Here is a 16961-nt window from a genome sequence, read left to right as displayed (position 1 = left end):
CTATTTTCTACTGATAACACTAGGCATCTCAACTATTTTTAAAGGACCACACCATTTAAATCTTACTGGTCCTCATCCAAGCCCCAAACACACTGCACTCTAAAGAAAAATGCTACTGAATTTTTGTATAAGCCATCAAGAGTAACAAATCTGAGGGAGGGAAAAGCAAAGCCTTTAGACATAAATGAAACTCTCCACTAAGAATTCTAAAGAACAAGAATCCAAGAGGTTTCCCTGGTGGCTCAGTGATAAAGAATCCATCTGCCAATGCAGGAGACCCGGGTTCAATCCCTGATCTGAAAGATCCCACATGCCACAGCAACTAAGCCCATGCACCACAACTATTGAGCCTGTGCTCTCGAGTCCTGGAGCCACAACCAGTGAGTCCAAAACTTCTGAAGCCCGCAAGCCTAGAGCCTGTGCTCCACAACAAGAGAAGCCATGGCAATGAGAGGCCCACACACTGTAACTAGAGTAGTGCCTGCTCTCTGACAAGAGAAAGCCTGTATGCAGAAATGAAGATCCAACACAGCCAAAAATAAATTTAAAAAGAAAAAGAACAAGAGTCTATTATTACTGACTTGACAAGTTAGAAATGCAAAGCACAAGGACACACCTGAGGCACAGAAAGGTTTCATGGCATTAGTCACCTGACACCATGAGCAAAAGCAGAAATTACCAAGGGCACCATCACAGGCAGGAATATATTCGTTCCTGGCTATTCTCTTCTCTAGGAATGTAAATAATCCATGAGGAATTCCCAAATTCCAGATCACATGGATAAATGATCCACAAACGAAAATCCCAGGCAGGCAAATGTTAGCCAGTTCTCTGAGACATTGGCTTCCATGAGGCTCATAACCCTAAAAGGAGAAGCAAGGGCCCACAGGAGGCACGATGCAGTGCCACTCGCTCAAACCCCCAGCCCCATCCCATTCCATCCTATAGAAAATTCCAGAACCAGCATCACACAAAGCTGTATGGAAAGGAACCTCCATAAACACCCCAGATTTCTATAATTTTCATTAGAATTATTAAATCCTCAAACTAGTTAATGACAAAGACTAAAGAAAATCGGTCTTTGGGTGGTTTACAAATAACTTGAGCTCTTAAAGGCAATTTGACACAGTTATATTCTATGCCACATTTCTTTTTTTTTTTTTTTAATGTATAAGATATAGGCAACAAAAGACCCAGTAATTGGTAACTGTCTCCTTAAAAAGAACCTTACCTTTTGATTCAAAGACAAAGCATATAATAGGTGTCATCTTTTGAATGTTGACTGCTTTTTTTCTCAACTATTTGAAAATTGAAGATGGGAGAAATAGCTGTAACTAGTTGAGGTTACAGAATATTACTGAAAATACATTTTCTGTGCAAAATAAAAACAATGATTTAAGAGTAACATGAAAAATACTTTTTTCCTAAACATTTCATGGGGAAGCTTAGGCAAAATAAAAATCAAACCATCCAATCAATGACTCACACTAGGGCATGTGCTTCCTTATGAATTGATGGAGCATGTCAACAGACAGAAGAGGGAGGCAGGCCTGCCGTAGGGAGTGTCCAATCGCTGGATTGTATGAGGCAAGAATCTGGATTCAAAGACTGTTTAAAAGCAAGAAACTAGATTTCTCTGTAAGAAAGAAAAAGAAGAGCAAATAAAGAACTTACCCTTGGCTGCCAGTTCTCGTACTGCTTCTGTAAATTTGCACCAATGGTTTCCAGAGCTTTCTGAGGACCCATCGACAGAGGATCTGGGAAAGCAATGAGAAGGAGAAAGTTTTTTATTTATGCATTTATTTCCTTCTCGCTCACCCTCTCTTTCAGAGTTTCCTCTTACACAATTCACTTCAAACTCACCTTTGACTAAAGACAACACAACAGAGCATGAGGTTTACCTGTGTTTAGCCAGACTTACAGAACTACTAAGCCTCCTCGGGAGGCTAAGAAACCACAACTCTTCATCTTTCTAGGGAAAACTGGTTTTATTAACATCACTGGTCCCGTGATGTTTCCTTTCATCCATGTTTGTCATTTTAGCACCTATGGTTCTCCGGATGAAGGTGAAAGAGGAGAATAAAAAAAGCCAGCTTAAAACTCAACATTCAAAAAACTAAGATCATGGTATCCAGTCCTATCACTTCATGGCAAATAGAAGGGGAAAAGGTGGAAGCAGTGACAGATTATTTTCTTGGGCTTCAAAATTACTGAGGACAGTGACTGCAGCCATGAAATTAAACGACGCTTCCTCCTTGGAAGGAAAGCAATGACAAACCTAGGCAGTGTATTAAAAAGCAGAGATATACTTGCCAACAAAGGTCCATCTAATCAAAGCCATGGTTTTCCCACTAGTCACGTACAGATGTGAGAGTTGGACCATAAAGAAGGCTGAGAGATGAAGAATTGATGTTTTCAAATTGTGGTGCTAGAAAAGACCTTGAGAGTCTCTTGGACTGCAAGAAGATCAAACCAGTCAGTCCTAAAGGAAACCAATCCTGAATATTCATTGGAAGGACTGATTCTGAAGCTCCAATACTTTGGCCACTTGATGCGAAGAGATGACTCACTGGAAAAGACCCTGGTGCTGGGAAAGCTTGAAGAACAAAGGAGGAAATGGCAGAGGATTAGATGGTTAGGTAATATCATTGACTCAATGGACAATCTAAGCAAACCCCAAGAGACAGTGAAGGACAGGGAGGCCTAGCATGCTGCAGTCCATAGGGTCAACAAAGAGTTCAGACTTAGCGACTGAACAGTAACAACTAAACTGTGTAACAATGCAAAAGGAAGCAGAAAACAGTTTCAACAAATAGACGCCATCAAATAGCTGGTCACGTCCTGTGTGTGAAGACCAACAGAGTAACTGCCAGAACTGGTCTGAAAGCCTCTAACTCCTGTACCCTCACTTCCACAAAGTGACCTTGTGGTCAGCGCTCTGGCCACAGCTAATCTGTGGCTAAGAGAACGGAAATGGTTTCCTCTGTAAACAGATAAAGGCCTGTCCAGGAGTCACACTGATCAGGGGCAGCTCTTAGACACATCCTCTAAAGAATCTTGACAAAGACAAAGGGAGGGAGGGAGTTCCAAAGGCCCACGGTGGGGGAAGGATGAAACCCACACCTTGTCCTCAGACTTCACCCTCTGGAAAGCCCCGGTCCCCACCTGCCCCCTCCTCCCTTTACTGTTCCCAGGGAGGGCGTGTCGAAAGCGTGTGGGAGCTGGAGAGAGCCGCACCGTGCTTCTCTGTGCACCTCACCAGCGGCCCAGCAGACACCCGACCCTCATCAGCAGTGGCAGCCCGACAGCAGCACCCACTCTTCTTCCCCTGGTCTTGGATCAAAATACGGCCACCTGAGGGAAGAGCAGGGACAGCTACAGCAGTCCATCAGGCTACCATCAACAAAGTGAGGCTGTCACATCCAAACCACAGGAGTCCCTGTGGCCAATTAGTTTTATGGTTTCCTCCCAAGAATATGACAGGGAATGGGAGGGGGGAGGGGAAGAGAGGGAAAGGATAAGGACAGCTGAAATGGTGCATTTAATATGACATTTACTAAAATAAACAACTAAACAACTTAAGTGAACTAAAATAAAATCCTAGGTGGATACTGCTGACAATTTTATCAATCTGACATGGGGTGAAGTGGACAGAACGTAAATTTAAAATTGTAGTTCTATCTGAACAAAACACTTCTCTTCTAATGCCTTCACAGGTTTCTACTTAATAAATGAAGGGTTAGTGACTGAGTAAGCAGGTGGGTGGGTGGATAAATGAAGGAAGGAAAAGTAGATGGTAATTGGCATTTGTATAAAATTTAAGCTCTTCATAAATCTTGCCTGCAAGCTTTTCAGCATAACCCTCTGCATTTCATGACACTTAGAACTTGACAATGACATGGGCTTAGTCCAACCTACCTCATAACAAAGAAGAGAAAGCTGAAGCTTAAAGTGGCCGGACAACTTGGTCCAAGGTCACAAAGGTTCTTGGTGGTGCCGGCATTCAGCCAATGCAAGAAGTGGAGTCTTTTTTTGAATCTCCCATCTTCTTCACATTTACACAACCTGACCACCACGTCCTACCCAATTTTCCTTCAAAAGAGCCTGCACTCCATCACTACGACTACACTGGTGATTACATGATGGTCACCACCACCATCAACTATGGTGGTGTTGGTCCCACCAGCAGCATCTCGTGTTGACACTATGGAGAGTCCCTGCTCCCAGTCAGTTCCCAAAGATGCTACAGGGGGCAGAGGGCAGAGGCCAGGGAGCACAGCAGGGCTCACTGACCTGTCTCCTCTCAACCCACCTGGAGACCAACCAGCGCAGTGAGTCCTTCTAAAATACTGCTTCTATGATATCACTCCCCACAAAAGGCCTACAGGGCCTACTGAATGCTCCCACTTAGATAACATGCAAAATCAGCAGAGCTAACAGACTCTGTCAAGACAGTGGAGGCTTGGGGTGGCGGTGACAAGAGACAAGATGGGCTTCTGGGCCACTGATAATACTGTTTCTTGATCTGGGTCTGCTCAGCTTGAGAAAAATTATCAACTATACACTTGGATCAGTGTACCCTCCTGTACATATGCTATGCACAGATGCTCAGTCATGCTGACTCTTTGGGACCCAATGGACTGTAGCCCTCCAGGCTTCTCTGTCCCAGGGATTTCCCAGCAAGAATACTGGAGTAGGGTGCCATTCCCTTCTTCAGAGGATCTTCCTGACCAAGGGATTGAACCCACATCTCTTACATTTCCTGCACTGGCAGGTGGATTTTTTTACCAGTAGCACCACCTGAGAACCCCACATATGCTATACTTTAACACAAATTAAAAATTTTAAAACATGCAGAACTCACTGCTCAAGGAACATCTGTACTTCTCCATAGCTTGTATTTAGTGGACATTTCCTAAGTATTTCCTCACTGAAATATGAACAGGGTTTAAACAAGTCTGTAAGAGCAAGAAGCCTAGGCGCAGGCACAGGGTGTACCCAGCCTTCAGCAGCATGGCCCAGACAAGCCCAGCAAGCTCTCCCAGGGCTGTGTCCACAACCAGCTCCTTCTCCTCCCAGGGTTCATTCTCACCTCCCCTTGTAGCCCCCACCCCACTATAGGGCCTATTCCAACTCCACCATGTCTGCTGAGTTCGAGGGGCCTGTCTCCCTTGTGCTGGTCCTGTCTAAAACTAAATCCTAAGAAGCATGACTACATTTCTATATATACCTCTGCACTTAACAGGTAGGTCTCCACTTAACATCTGTTGACCAACTCAACTATCTGTCAAGTCCAAGTCTGATATAAGGATAAGACGACAGGCTGTGAAATGTCTGTAAAACCAAGAGCTGCATGCAAAGGCTTTCCACCACTATTTTTAACTCATCGACACAGGTCTCTTAATATCCACATGTGGGGGGAAGAAGAAAATGCTTTTCTCTAAGAAGTAAGAAAAACAAAGTGAAGTGCCTCCCAAATATTTTCTTAGGATAACAGAATTCCCAAGCATCCAATGAACTCACAGCCTTCTTACCTCTGAAACACAGCTACCGTTAGCTAGATGTAAAAGACAGCAAGGCTAAATGACACTGCCTCCCCTTCAGCGCTCAGCTCATCTACACTCCACTGTCAAACACTGATCCTCTCAGGTACAGGAGTGCTGTTCTTTAGTGGGATTGTTTTTAGTTTAATGTGGGGCCATAAAACAAAACAGCCTCTCCCCCGCTTCCCTGAGTGTCGCCTCCATGAAATAAAACAGCATCTTATTGTCTAGGGGAACATAGGGGCGGTACCCATGTCCGCACACCCACGCCTGCTGGACTACCCAGGGCCTATGCCCCTTTCCCCCCTCCCTCGCTGAAGCTGGAATCTGGGCCTCGGCTGTGCAGCAGTCCAGCAGGGAGGGCGGGCTGTCACTGCTGGATAGCACAGTGCATCTTCTACTTGCTTATTGTGGCTCCACAGGAAAACCTAAAGGGCCACTTCAGGGACACTCAGGGACATCCTCTGAGCCTCTGGAAGTAGGACTCTCCCCAACGTGTGTGGAGACTGTAGGCACACAGGTACACAAAAAGGGACTGGAAAGTAAGAATTTGCCTTTTTGTCAAGTTCCCAGACCCCTTATCCCTACAATCAGGGCAGTTTCGACCAGCAGTCTCACCAGTTTGATGTGTGTCTGCAACCATAAAGCAATGAACTCGTAATCCCCACCCAGCCCCATGCACAGAAGCACGGTTCTTTCCCCTCTCTTTGGGCGAGCACACAGAAGGAGCAGAGGCAGTACAGACGCAGGAACAGCTCAGGTTCCTACCCTGCACCTTGGCCTGTTGGGTGGGGTGGGGAGGCGAGTGCAGGCCTATGGTGGCTGCTCCTAGCTGTGAACAGTCCCCAAGTTGAGCCCTGTTCATGTCCCAGTTAATCGCCCTACAGCCAAGAAGTGGGTGCCATCATCAGCTCCATTTTGCAGAGGAAACTAAGGCCCCAAATGGTTAAGTGACTGCTTGAGTGAAATAGCTGGAATGAATACACTGGGGTCATGATGAGTGCAAAACCTTTTGATTTCTGGTGATGGAGCACAAAATGCTAAGACCAAGTATAAAACATCAATTGGCTGCCTTCTAAACGGGAGCATCTTTTTAGGTTATTAGAAGTTACCAAGCCTTGCAGGGGCTCTTCCTCAGGACTCCTTTCCCAGCCATGACATGCTCCAGGCATATCATCCTAAAAAAGGCAGAACCAACTTGTCATTAAGCCTGGATCTCCCTGCCTCACCAGCCAAGCCATGAGTTCAATTCAAATAAATTGGAAGTCTGATGATGAAAGAAACATTAACACAGACAAAGCACCTCTTCCCCCAAAATGCTTATTAACTACAAAAGGGAAGGAGGGAATCTTACAGCTGAAGTTCAGGTACCAACTTAATCAAATGATAAGAGAGCTACATACCCAGCAATGAGATAAATTAAAGTCATGTGCCACCTGATAGAATCCACGGGGGAAGGTGGATCTCTTCCATGACACTCCTGCCAAAGAGGCATAAACAAAATGTAAACCCAAGGAACCATCGGGGATATTCTGCTAAACAGAGCGCCTGTGACCTTCTAAGTGTCAAGGTCATGAAGGTTAAAGAAAGACTGAGGCCTGTTCCAGGTTGAATGAAACTATATTAGGGACAATGTGTGAAGCAGGAAAGAGTCTTTGTGCCGTAAAGGACCTTATGGGGACAGGTGGCAACCCTGAAAATGCAACCCAAGGCTTATCCGGTAGTGGGACATCCATGTTAATCCCCTGTCTGTGAGGACCAGATTGTCATTATGAAAGAGAAACTCTTGTATGTAGCAATCATACATTAATAGATTTCAAAGTGATGGAGCATCATTTCAGCAGCTTACTTTCAAATGAATGAGGAAGAAAACTGCTTAGAACTCCACATGCAACTTTTGAAAATGTTTTTTCAAAATAAAAATTAACATATAGGCTGCTAGACACCATTACAAATTTGCTGAATCAAATCTCTACGACTTTCCCCCTCCCTTATCCCATATTGTTGAAATCATCATCATAAGGATTCGCTTTTTAATAAAAGCCAAATGAAAAATTTTCAACACCCAAAAGGCAATATGCTCTGCTGAATTCAAAATCTGTTGAAATGATTACAAAGTAGATTGCATATCTGAACTGCAGAAAAATTTTAAGACTATAACATTAAAAAATCTATTCGCTTGCTGGATTTCACACCAACAAGAAAGTAAGGGACTCTCTGCATTTTTATTAACACTGTCCCATAAATACTGATCAAAGAGACTATGTGAGATGTGAGGGAGGGTTCTTTGATTTCTCTTTGAGGGCAGGAGTGTAGAAAGCAAAGGACCCCTAGAGAATCTAATGAAAACCAAAACCCCTCAGCCCGGAAGGTGCACTTCTCTACCTAGACACCACCACCCACACAATCCCCAGGAGTGTACACTGGGATCTGGGCTGAGAAGTCTTATGTTAAAAAACCTAACAGAAGAGTAGTAACAGAGGGAGGAAACAGAAAACAACTGATTAAATCCAGCTTTGACAAGGGGTAAATGAAGTGGAAACAGTCAGTGGCGGCTAATAAGAAGTCAATTTCAACTGGCACAGTCACCAAAGGATGGCAGAGAGCCAAGAAAGCATCTAAGAAAACTGACCACAGGAAACAGCTACTGTCACTGGGTTGGGAGGACAAGGGGCCTGTGCTGCAGGCAGGAGGCTGTGAAATAAAGGCCGTCATCCTAAGATACCCCCAAATAGTGAAATAAGTAAGTAAAGTGGGGGGAAAAAAAACCCTTTTTCCCAATTCAGATTATAACAATTTGTAATTTTTAATGTTTAAAGCAGATAAAGGGAATTTTTGCTTTTGCTTAGACTAGAGAAAGCTGCAGGGAGGTGGGGTATGGATTGCCCCAATCCTATCAACAAGAGAAAGCTGAAAATTCAATGATGGACACAAAGGAAATTCATACTGGGATGGCTTCATTGGTAAATTGTACCAAAATTTACAGAAGAAATAATACCCAATTCAATACAAACTCTTCCTTAAAACAGGAAAGATGGGAATATTTCTCAACTTGTTTAATGAGACCAGCATTGTTTTGCTACCAAAACTAAACAAATACGTTGCAAGATGAGAAAATATAGACCAACAACCCTCATAAACAGAGATGCATGATTCCTTAATAGATATTAGCAGTCAAATCCAGGAACATATGAAAAAGATAAAACAAGTGAAGCTCATGCCAGAAATTCAAGGTTGGCTCAACAAGATCAATCCATATAACCCACCACATCAACAGACTAAAAAAGAAAAGCCAGGTTATTTCTCATTAGATGTTGAGAAAGCATTTGATAAGATTCAACATTGATTCCTGACAGAAACTATCAGCAAACTAAGAACAGAAGTGAACTTCTTAACTTAGAAAAGACATTAGAAAAAGCTTTGGCTAGTGTCCTGTCAGTGGTGGGAGCCTAAAGCTTTCTCCCTAACGTTTTCTCTCCAGAAACAAGTGAAGGTTGTGCTGCACCATTTCTAGTCAACAATGTGCTAAGATGCTCCGGGAGGATGATGACAAAGAACAACTTCGCCTCCTCCTGGAAAAAAGTAGGTGGGACTCCGCATTGTGCAAATGAGGCACCTCCGTGCAGGTATCAGTGCTTCAGGGTTTTTTGGTTTGTTTGTTTGTTTGCTTTTTAAGTGTATATAACTAGTACTAGATACCAGATGCAGGGCACATTTAAAGGAGAAAATTATATAATCCAATAGTCACCATTTAATCATTTTTTCCTGAGACACTCTCTCCACTGCAAATGGTAAGTAAATGTATCTAAAATACCTTAAAGATTATATAACTGCAAGATGAAATAAAATCTTCAAATTTACACAAACCAAACACAGGCCTCAGTGGACCAAGACAGTGGAGGCAGGCCCTGCCAAGCCAAGAACCACATGCAGTGACCCCTGCGACAGGTGGTAAGGGAGGGACCTGCACTTACCAATCCAGCACTCCAAACGCGCACAGGGGGTGGTCTTGACCACATCTGGAGGGTCCACACCGACATTCAGGCACAAAACTAAGGCAACGCTGACAGTCTTCATCTGGAAACACAACAGAAAAAACAAATAATTCAATATGAAATTCCCTGATGAGTCTTCCAGTTGTTAAAATGTTCCCAGACATACAGAGCCCTCTGCATTCCCAGCCAGTCTTCAGTCATCTGTCACCTATGCCCCTCTTCGGGTATTTCACAATTAAGACAGGGTTTAAGTCAAGAATTTAAATCCCCATGGAAAAGAAACACAAAAAAGCAAAATGGCTGTCTGAGGAGGCCTTACAGAGAGCTTGGAAGAGAAGAGAAGCGAAAGGCAAAGGAGAAAAGGAAAGATATTCCCATCTGAATGCAGAGTTCCAAGGAATAGCAAGGAGAGATAAGAAAGCCTTCCTCAGCGATCAGTGCAAACAAATAGAGGAAAACAACAGAATGGGAAAGACTAGAGATCTCTTCAAGAAAATTAGAGATACCAAAGGAACATTTCATGCAAAGATGGGCTCGATAAAGGACAGAAATGGTATGGACCTAACAGAAGCAGAAGATATTAAGAAGAGGTGGCAAGAATACACAGAAGAACTGTACAAAAAAGATCTTCACGACCCAGATAATCACGATGGTGTGATCACTCACCTAGAGCCAGACATCCTGGAATGTGAAGTCAAGTGGGCCTTAGAAAGCATCACTATGAACAAAGCTAGTGGAGGTGATGGAATTCCAGTTGAGCTATTTCAAATCCTCAAAGGTGATGCTGTGAAAGTGCTGCACTCGATATGCCAGCAAATTTGGAAAACTCAGCAGTGGCCACAGGACTGGAAGAGGTCAGTCTTTGTTTCAATCCCAAAGAAAGGCAATGCCAAAGAATGCTCAAACTACCGCACAATTGCACTCATCTCACATGCTAGTAAAGTAATGCTCAAAATTCTCCAAGCCAGGCTTCAGCAATATGTGAACCGTGAACTTCCAGATGTTCAAGCTGGTTTTAGAAAAGGCAGAGGAACCAGAGATCAAATTGCCAATATCCGCTGGATCATCGAAAAAGCAAGAGAGTTTCAGAAAAACATCTATTTCTGCTTTATTGACTATGCCAAAGCCTTTGACTGTGTGGATCACAATAAACTGTGGAAAATTCTGAAAGAGATGGGAATACCAGACCATCTGACCTGTCTCTTGAGAAACCTGTATGCAGGTCAGGAAGCAACAGTTAGAACTGGACATGGAACATAGACTGGTTCCAAATAGGAAAAGGAGTACGTCAAGGCTGTATATTGTCACCCTGCTTATTTAACTTATATGCAGAGTACATCATGAGAAACGCTGGGCTGGAAGAAACACAAGCTGGAATCAAGATTGCTGGGAGAAATATCAATAACCTCAGATATGCGGATGACACCACCCTTATGGCAGAGAGTGAAGAAGAACTAAAGAGCCTCTTGATGAAGGTGAAAGAGGAGAGTGGAAAAGTTGGCTTAAAGCTCAACGTTCAGAAAACTAAGATCATGGCATCTGGTCCCATCACTTCATGGGAAATAGATGGGGAAACAGTGGAAACAGTGTCAGACTTTATTTTTTGGGGCTCCAAAATCACTGCTGATGGTGATTGCAGCCATGAAATTAAAAGACGCTTACTCCTTGGAAGGAAGGTTATGGCCAACCTAGATAGCATATTTAAAAGCAGAGACATTACTTTGCCAACAAAAGTCCGTCTAGTCAAGGCTATGGTTTTTCCAGTGGTCATGTATGGATGTGAGAGTTGGACGGTGAAGAAAGCTGAGCGCCACAGAATTGATGCTTTTGAACTGTGGTGTTGGAGAAGACTCTTGAGAGTCCCTTGGACTACAAGGAGATCCAATCAATCCATCCTAAAAGAGATCAATCCTGGGTGTTCATTGGAAGGTCTGATGTTGAAGCTGAAACTCCAATACTTTGGGCACCTCATGCAAAGGGTTGACTCATTGGAAAAGACCCTAATGCTGGGTAGGATTGGGGGCGGGAGGAGAAGGGGACGACAGAGGATGAGATAGTTGGATGGTATCACCGACTCGATGGACATGGGTTTGGGTAGACTCCGGGAGTTGGTGATGGACAGAGAGGCCTGGCGTGCTGCAATTCATGGGGTCGCAAAGAGTCGGACACGACTGAGCGACTGAACTGAACTAAGTCAAGCAGGCAGATGGGGACAGGTACATGGCAGGAGAAGCTAGCTTTTCTCAGGCTTTCTTAAGATATACTTCATAAACAATTATTTGATCCAAAGATGTAAACATTTTAAGACACTTGATACACTGTGCCAAACTACTTTGCAAAAACTCTTGCACAAAATTAACACTCTGACCAGTTTATTGCTATTCTTATTATTTAAAATTGTTAATTATTCAATGAGAGGAAAAAAGTATCATACTGATTTAGTTTTCACTCTTTAGTATTAATAAGGCTGAATTTTTTTTCCAAATAATTGTATCCTTTATCTTTTGTGGATCTTCTACTCATGTTTATACTATCATTTTTGTTTACTAACATTAGTGATCTTTGCTGATTGATTTTCATGGACTCTTTACATATTAAAGATGGCTTCCACATTAAAGATGGTTGTAAATATTTCCTTAGTCTAGTGTTTGCCACTGGATTCCTTCCTCTTTCTTGACATACTACAGCCCTGGGCCCATCAGCTGACATACGTATCTTCCTCCACACCTGCTCCTGCTCGAGTCCAGGGTCTCTGTGTTAGGAAAGGTCAGCCCCATCTACCCAGCTGCTCAAGCCAGAAATCTGGAACTCATCCTTCATTAGTTCACTTGTTCAACAACTTGTCCAACCCACCAGGTGCCAACTGCAGTTTTTAGAAACTGAGGACACATTAGTAAATCAAAGAAATAAAAATCCTGGGGCTTCCCTGGTGGTCCAGTGGTTAAGACTCCGTGCTTCCATTGTAGGGGGCCATGGTTCCATCCCTGGTTGAGGAATGAAGATCCCATGTGCCACAGGGCATGGTCCAAAAAAAAAGAAAAAGAAAAATCCCTGCCAGGAGTGGGGAGCTGCTGTCATTTCAAATAGGGTGGCCGTGAGGAAGACCACTTGAGCCTCTGCTCCCTCCACCTGGGTCCTGAGCGCCAGCACCCACTGTAACTACCAGTCTAGCTCGTTCATCTTGCTCCTAAATGTCTCAGAGTCTGTCAACTTCACTATCCCGACTCTGAGCCACCTCCACGTCCAAACTGTGCTCCACCACTTTCCTAGGAACTCCTCTCCTGTCTCCCCCAGTCCAGGCTTTCAAACACATCAGCGCACTGCCCTGTTTTCAGTCAGTCCCCAAAACCTTCAAGATGTACTATGAACTGCTCCACATGCTATTCAAGCCTTGCAAGCTTCGCTCCTGCCAAACTCCCCACTAGTGTCAGGTCTCGCCCTCAATCTCTGTCCTCAGTCCACCTGGCATGACCTCTGGGTCTTCAAACACATGGCCCTTCTGTCGGGAGGGCTCCTTGCCTGGTCTCACCAGCTCGGGCTCCCTCAGGTTCAAACTTCCATTCCTTGCGGAGGGCTTCCCAGATCTCATCAGGGCAGACCCACCCACTCAGTGCCACCCCAGCATCTGTGCCTTCCTCTTGGCAGAGCCAGGCTGGTCCACATTCCTCTGTGCACCCGCAGCTCCTTCAAGGTCAGAGGTGACACATGGGAGCAGACACCTGACCCAGTGACCTTCTGCTGAGTGAGTGACTACAGGGATTTTCCTCTGATGTTTTCATTTGTTTCATACTTCACCCTTTTAATCCAGCTGGATGTTATTTTGGTATATGGTACCAGGTGAGGATGAGATGGTTAGATAGTATCACCAACTGAAAGGACATGAATTTGAGCAAACTCTAGAAGATAGTGAAGGACAGAGGAGCCTGGCATGCTGCACCCCATGGGATCACAAAGAGTTGGACAGAACTTAGCAACTGAACAACAATACAACCAGGTGAGGATTAATTTTTTCTCAAAGAACTACCCAATACTCAAAGAATTATTCCCCCTGTTAAATAACTTACTCAAACTCACAGGTTTGTAGTAAGCATATATTCTACATAGACCAAATTCTATTTCTGGGTCATACCTCACTGACTTAAATAATTTATCCTCACAACATTTCACAGTGTTGGGAAACCCAGTCTTCTTCCTCACAATTTTTTTAAACTTTTACTCAGCTCTATTTATATTCATCTATTTTTTCCAAATTAATTGCTATTCAATTTCTTAATTCCATGGAGATTTTGATTAAAGTTGTTTAACCAAACTGCCTATTGATAACACTAAGCATTTTAAATTGTATTTTTTGATCGAACAATTTCACACATGAGGATCTGTCATAAGAAATACAAAATATAATAAGAGAATCTTCTACGTGTAATGATTTTCTTCACAGCATTTCTTATCATGGAAAACAAGTGGGACTGACCTAAATTTTAGGCAAATGAAGGAATGTTTAAGCACACCATTATATACTCTTAACAGAACGACACTTAAATTCTTAAAATGTTAAATGAATAAAAATGGATTCAAAATACAAAAACATTACATTTAACATATAAACCAAACTTGGCAAGACATAACATCCTTATGATATTCTATTCTTCCATACAGGAATACAGTTTATTCAAATTTCAAGCTTATTCAAATTTTCTTTAAATTTTTCTCAGTAATGTTTTTATAGCTTTCTTCACCAAGTCTTGTTTGTTTGTTTTTTTTTTTGCGGGGGTGGGGTGGGGGGTGGGAGGAGGCGGGGTGGTGCACATGCTATATGGCACGTGAGGTCTTAGTTCCCCAAGCAGAGACTGAACCCGTGCCTCTTGCATTGGAAGTACGGAGTCCCAAACACAGGACCTCCTATTCATTTCTTTTAAGATTATTTCTGGATTGTTCATAACTATTTGGGAGCAACATGCTACAAACCATGTATTTTGCCCATAGTAGTTTCTTAGTGATTGCTGAATTGTCAGAATAATGTTTAAGTCACTTTACTAAATTCTTAAACATAACTGCTTTTAGGTGACGCTCTCCAAGTTTTGTTAGCATACAAATATACTGTCTGTGAATAAGGATGAGTCTAGCTCATTCTTTTTAATAGGTCACTTTTCTTTTTCTTTATTAGGTCTCACAGCATTACACAAATCTTCCAAAATCATATTACTAATAATTACAAAATGATGACAGTGGTGATCTTTGCACTTGGTTTTAATAAAACTGTCATAAATGTTTCATCATTAAGAATGATGATGGTTACTGATTTGATATAATCTTTATTACATCAAGAAAATATTCCTGTTGAAAACAGAATTTAAAGTTACATGAGGAATAAAGGAAGTATTTTTGTCTTTCCTCTCCCAACACTTAAAAAAAAGCATTTATTAATAATAATCTCAGTCTTTAAAGTAACTGCAACCCTGTGTCCAAAGACATATTGAATAGAGGAATAGTATCTTCCCAGAGACCAGACAAGAATCTTCTCATTATGAACCATAAGAAACAAATTTTGGCTCCTTGACCTAACGTTAAGGGAAAAGGTTGAAAAATAATCAGAGAATAACAAAAATTTTATTTGTTAGTCATTTTCCAGTATTTAATTGATCAATATCAATAATTCCATACAGACGATTGATTGTTTTATAGCAAACTTACTCTTTGTGTATAAGTTGCTTAAAACTAGAAGCTTCCGGAAACATTTCTGTGGTCTTCCTATGGCCCTGGTGAATAAAACTACTAGCGTCTGTCCTTTGCCATACTTAAATCAAGGGCATTTTTTCTGTGCTCTATAATGTGGAACTTTGAGGTCTCCATGAGGCGTTGGTTAAACCCTGGAGCAAGTTTTAAGTTGCTTCCTAAGAAAAATGTTGCTTTCCTTATAGTCATCTGAGGGCCCTCTGGGCGCAAGAAAAGCCTTCCATGGACAAAACAATCCATACGGATCAGGGTCTCTGCTTAGACTGTCTGTACCACTGCAATTTTGTGTTTTGTCCTCAATCTGCAAAGAGAGCCCACTCTTAGATCCTTCACCTCTTACGAAGCCCAGGTGAAGGACACTACACTCAGGGGTCTGCTCTAAGGCCCACCCCACCCACTGTGCCTCAGCAAACCCCCTGCCTGTTACAGACCCAGGAGAAAGGGGTCGAGCCGGCCTTCTGGGCTGATGAGAGCTCAGGAATGCCACACATTACCCCTCTCTCTTACCTCCAGGAGTTAACAGCCAGGTCTCAGGCCCAGTCATTACTGACCAAATATTTCTAAGCAAGAATGGCCTCCACAGGCCAATGCTGACGCCCAATCTGGCACGTGCTATGCAGTCACCAAAAGCCCATGAAGGTGGTTGTGCCCCCACCTTAAGGAGGCATGGAGGGAGTAAGGAATTTGGAGAAAGGCACCAAGACTAAACCCTGGTCACTGGGATTTCAAAGCTCCATCGCTGGTATATTTGCTTCACCTCTCTGGGGTCAGAGAGATGGTGTAGGGTGAGGCAGGGCATTTTTGTAGCATTCCTGTGATCTCTGGTCATAACCCTATTTCTCCCACCTCATGTGACACTCTAGAAAAATTGCCTTCCCTCTGCCCCTACAACTGTAGTTAATGAACTCAGTAAAATAAATCATTTCTAATTTCATTATAAAAAGTACGACCTCTGAGGCTCTCAAAGTCCTTAGACAGAAATACTGATGGAAGCACAATCATCGCTCTTTACTATCCTGCGAGGCGGCTCGTGGGCCTCCCCTCACCAGGCCTCCACCAAGTGCAGTGTTCATTACTAACCAAACATTACTGACAGTAACAATTTCTCCGTGATTGCTTTGAAGGTGAGCAACAGGAGAGCAGGGCCCTCAGAGAGAAAGTGTGAAATTAGCTCCACTCCATAAATGAAGACATGAAAGGAATTAATTTGATTCATTCTGGCTTATACAATACACATCTACCCTATATCCTGCCTTTTAAGAAAACAAGGGGGAAAGTCTCAAGAATACATTGATACACGAACTAGAAACATGTATTTGGCGTAACACTTAGCTACCAATTTAATTCCACAATTGGACGGAAGACATTACCAGTAAATGCCCTCAAGCCAATCAAATATGTCTGAGCTCCCCTGCAAACTATAATGGCATTGGCTTGATTTCAAATGTGGTGGATTGTCAATTCTTAGCTATACCCGAAAGTGTCCTTTTTGTATTTTATTTTCATTTCTACGGTAACCTCATTCCAAAAATTCTAGATTCATGTTTTTTAATAATATAGTTACAGCATTAAGAAAATGTAAGGGCTACCAACTTTAGTGTGCAAAAACTGCATAATAGTACAAAAAATCATTTTGGACTTTAAAAAAGTTCCTCCCCAATGCCATATAATTGAAGATGACAGAGTTATA

General features: G+C 42.8%; 1 protein-coding gene across 16 annotated transcripts in view; it reads right to left on the bottom strand.

The window, feature by feature from the left end:
* Positions 1 to 16961, bottom strand: part of RPTOR (regulatory associated protein of MTOR complex 1) — a 315148-nt gene that overhangs the window by 238762 nt on the left and 59425 nt on the right. For 14 of the 16 annotated variants that reach the window (XR_014078516.1, XM_081575767.1, XM_081575768.1 and 11 more), the window contains 2 exons: positions 9518 to 9620; positions 1675 to 1757 (listed from right to left, as the gene is read on the bottom strand). Coding sequence is in view for 15 of the 16 variants with exons in the window: in XM_081575767.1 (XP_081431893.1) it covers positions 1675 to 1757; positions 9518 to 9620 (186 nt within the window). In the remaining variant the exon portion in view is untranslated. The remainder of the gene's footprint in view (positions 1 to 1674; positions 1758 to 9517; positions 9621 to 16961) is intronic. The other 2 variants (XM_081575777.1, XM_081575780.1) reach the window with 1 other exon arrangement.

The sequence above is a fragment of the Giraffa tippelskirchi genome, chromosome 3 (genome assembly GCF_054371585.1).
Source record: "Giraffa tippelskirchi isolate mGirTip1 chromosome 3, T2T-mGirTip1v1.2.pri, whole genome shotgun sequence".
In the NCBI taxonomy this organism is placed as follows: Eukaryota; Metazoa; Chordata; class Mammalia; order Artiodactyla; family Giraffidae; genus Giraffa; species Giraffa tippelskirchi.
Note: the sequence above shows the minus strand (reverse complement) of the source record. Positions and strands in the feature narration are given on the sequence as shown.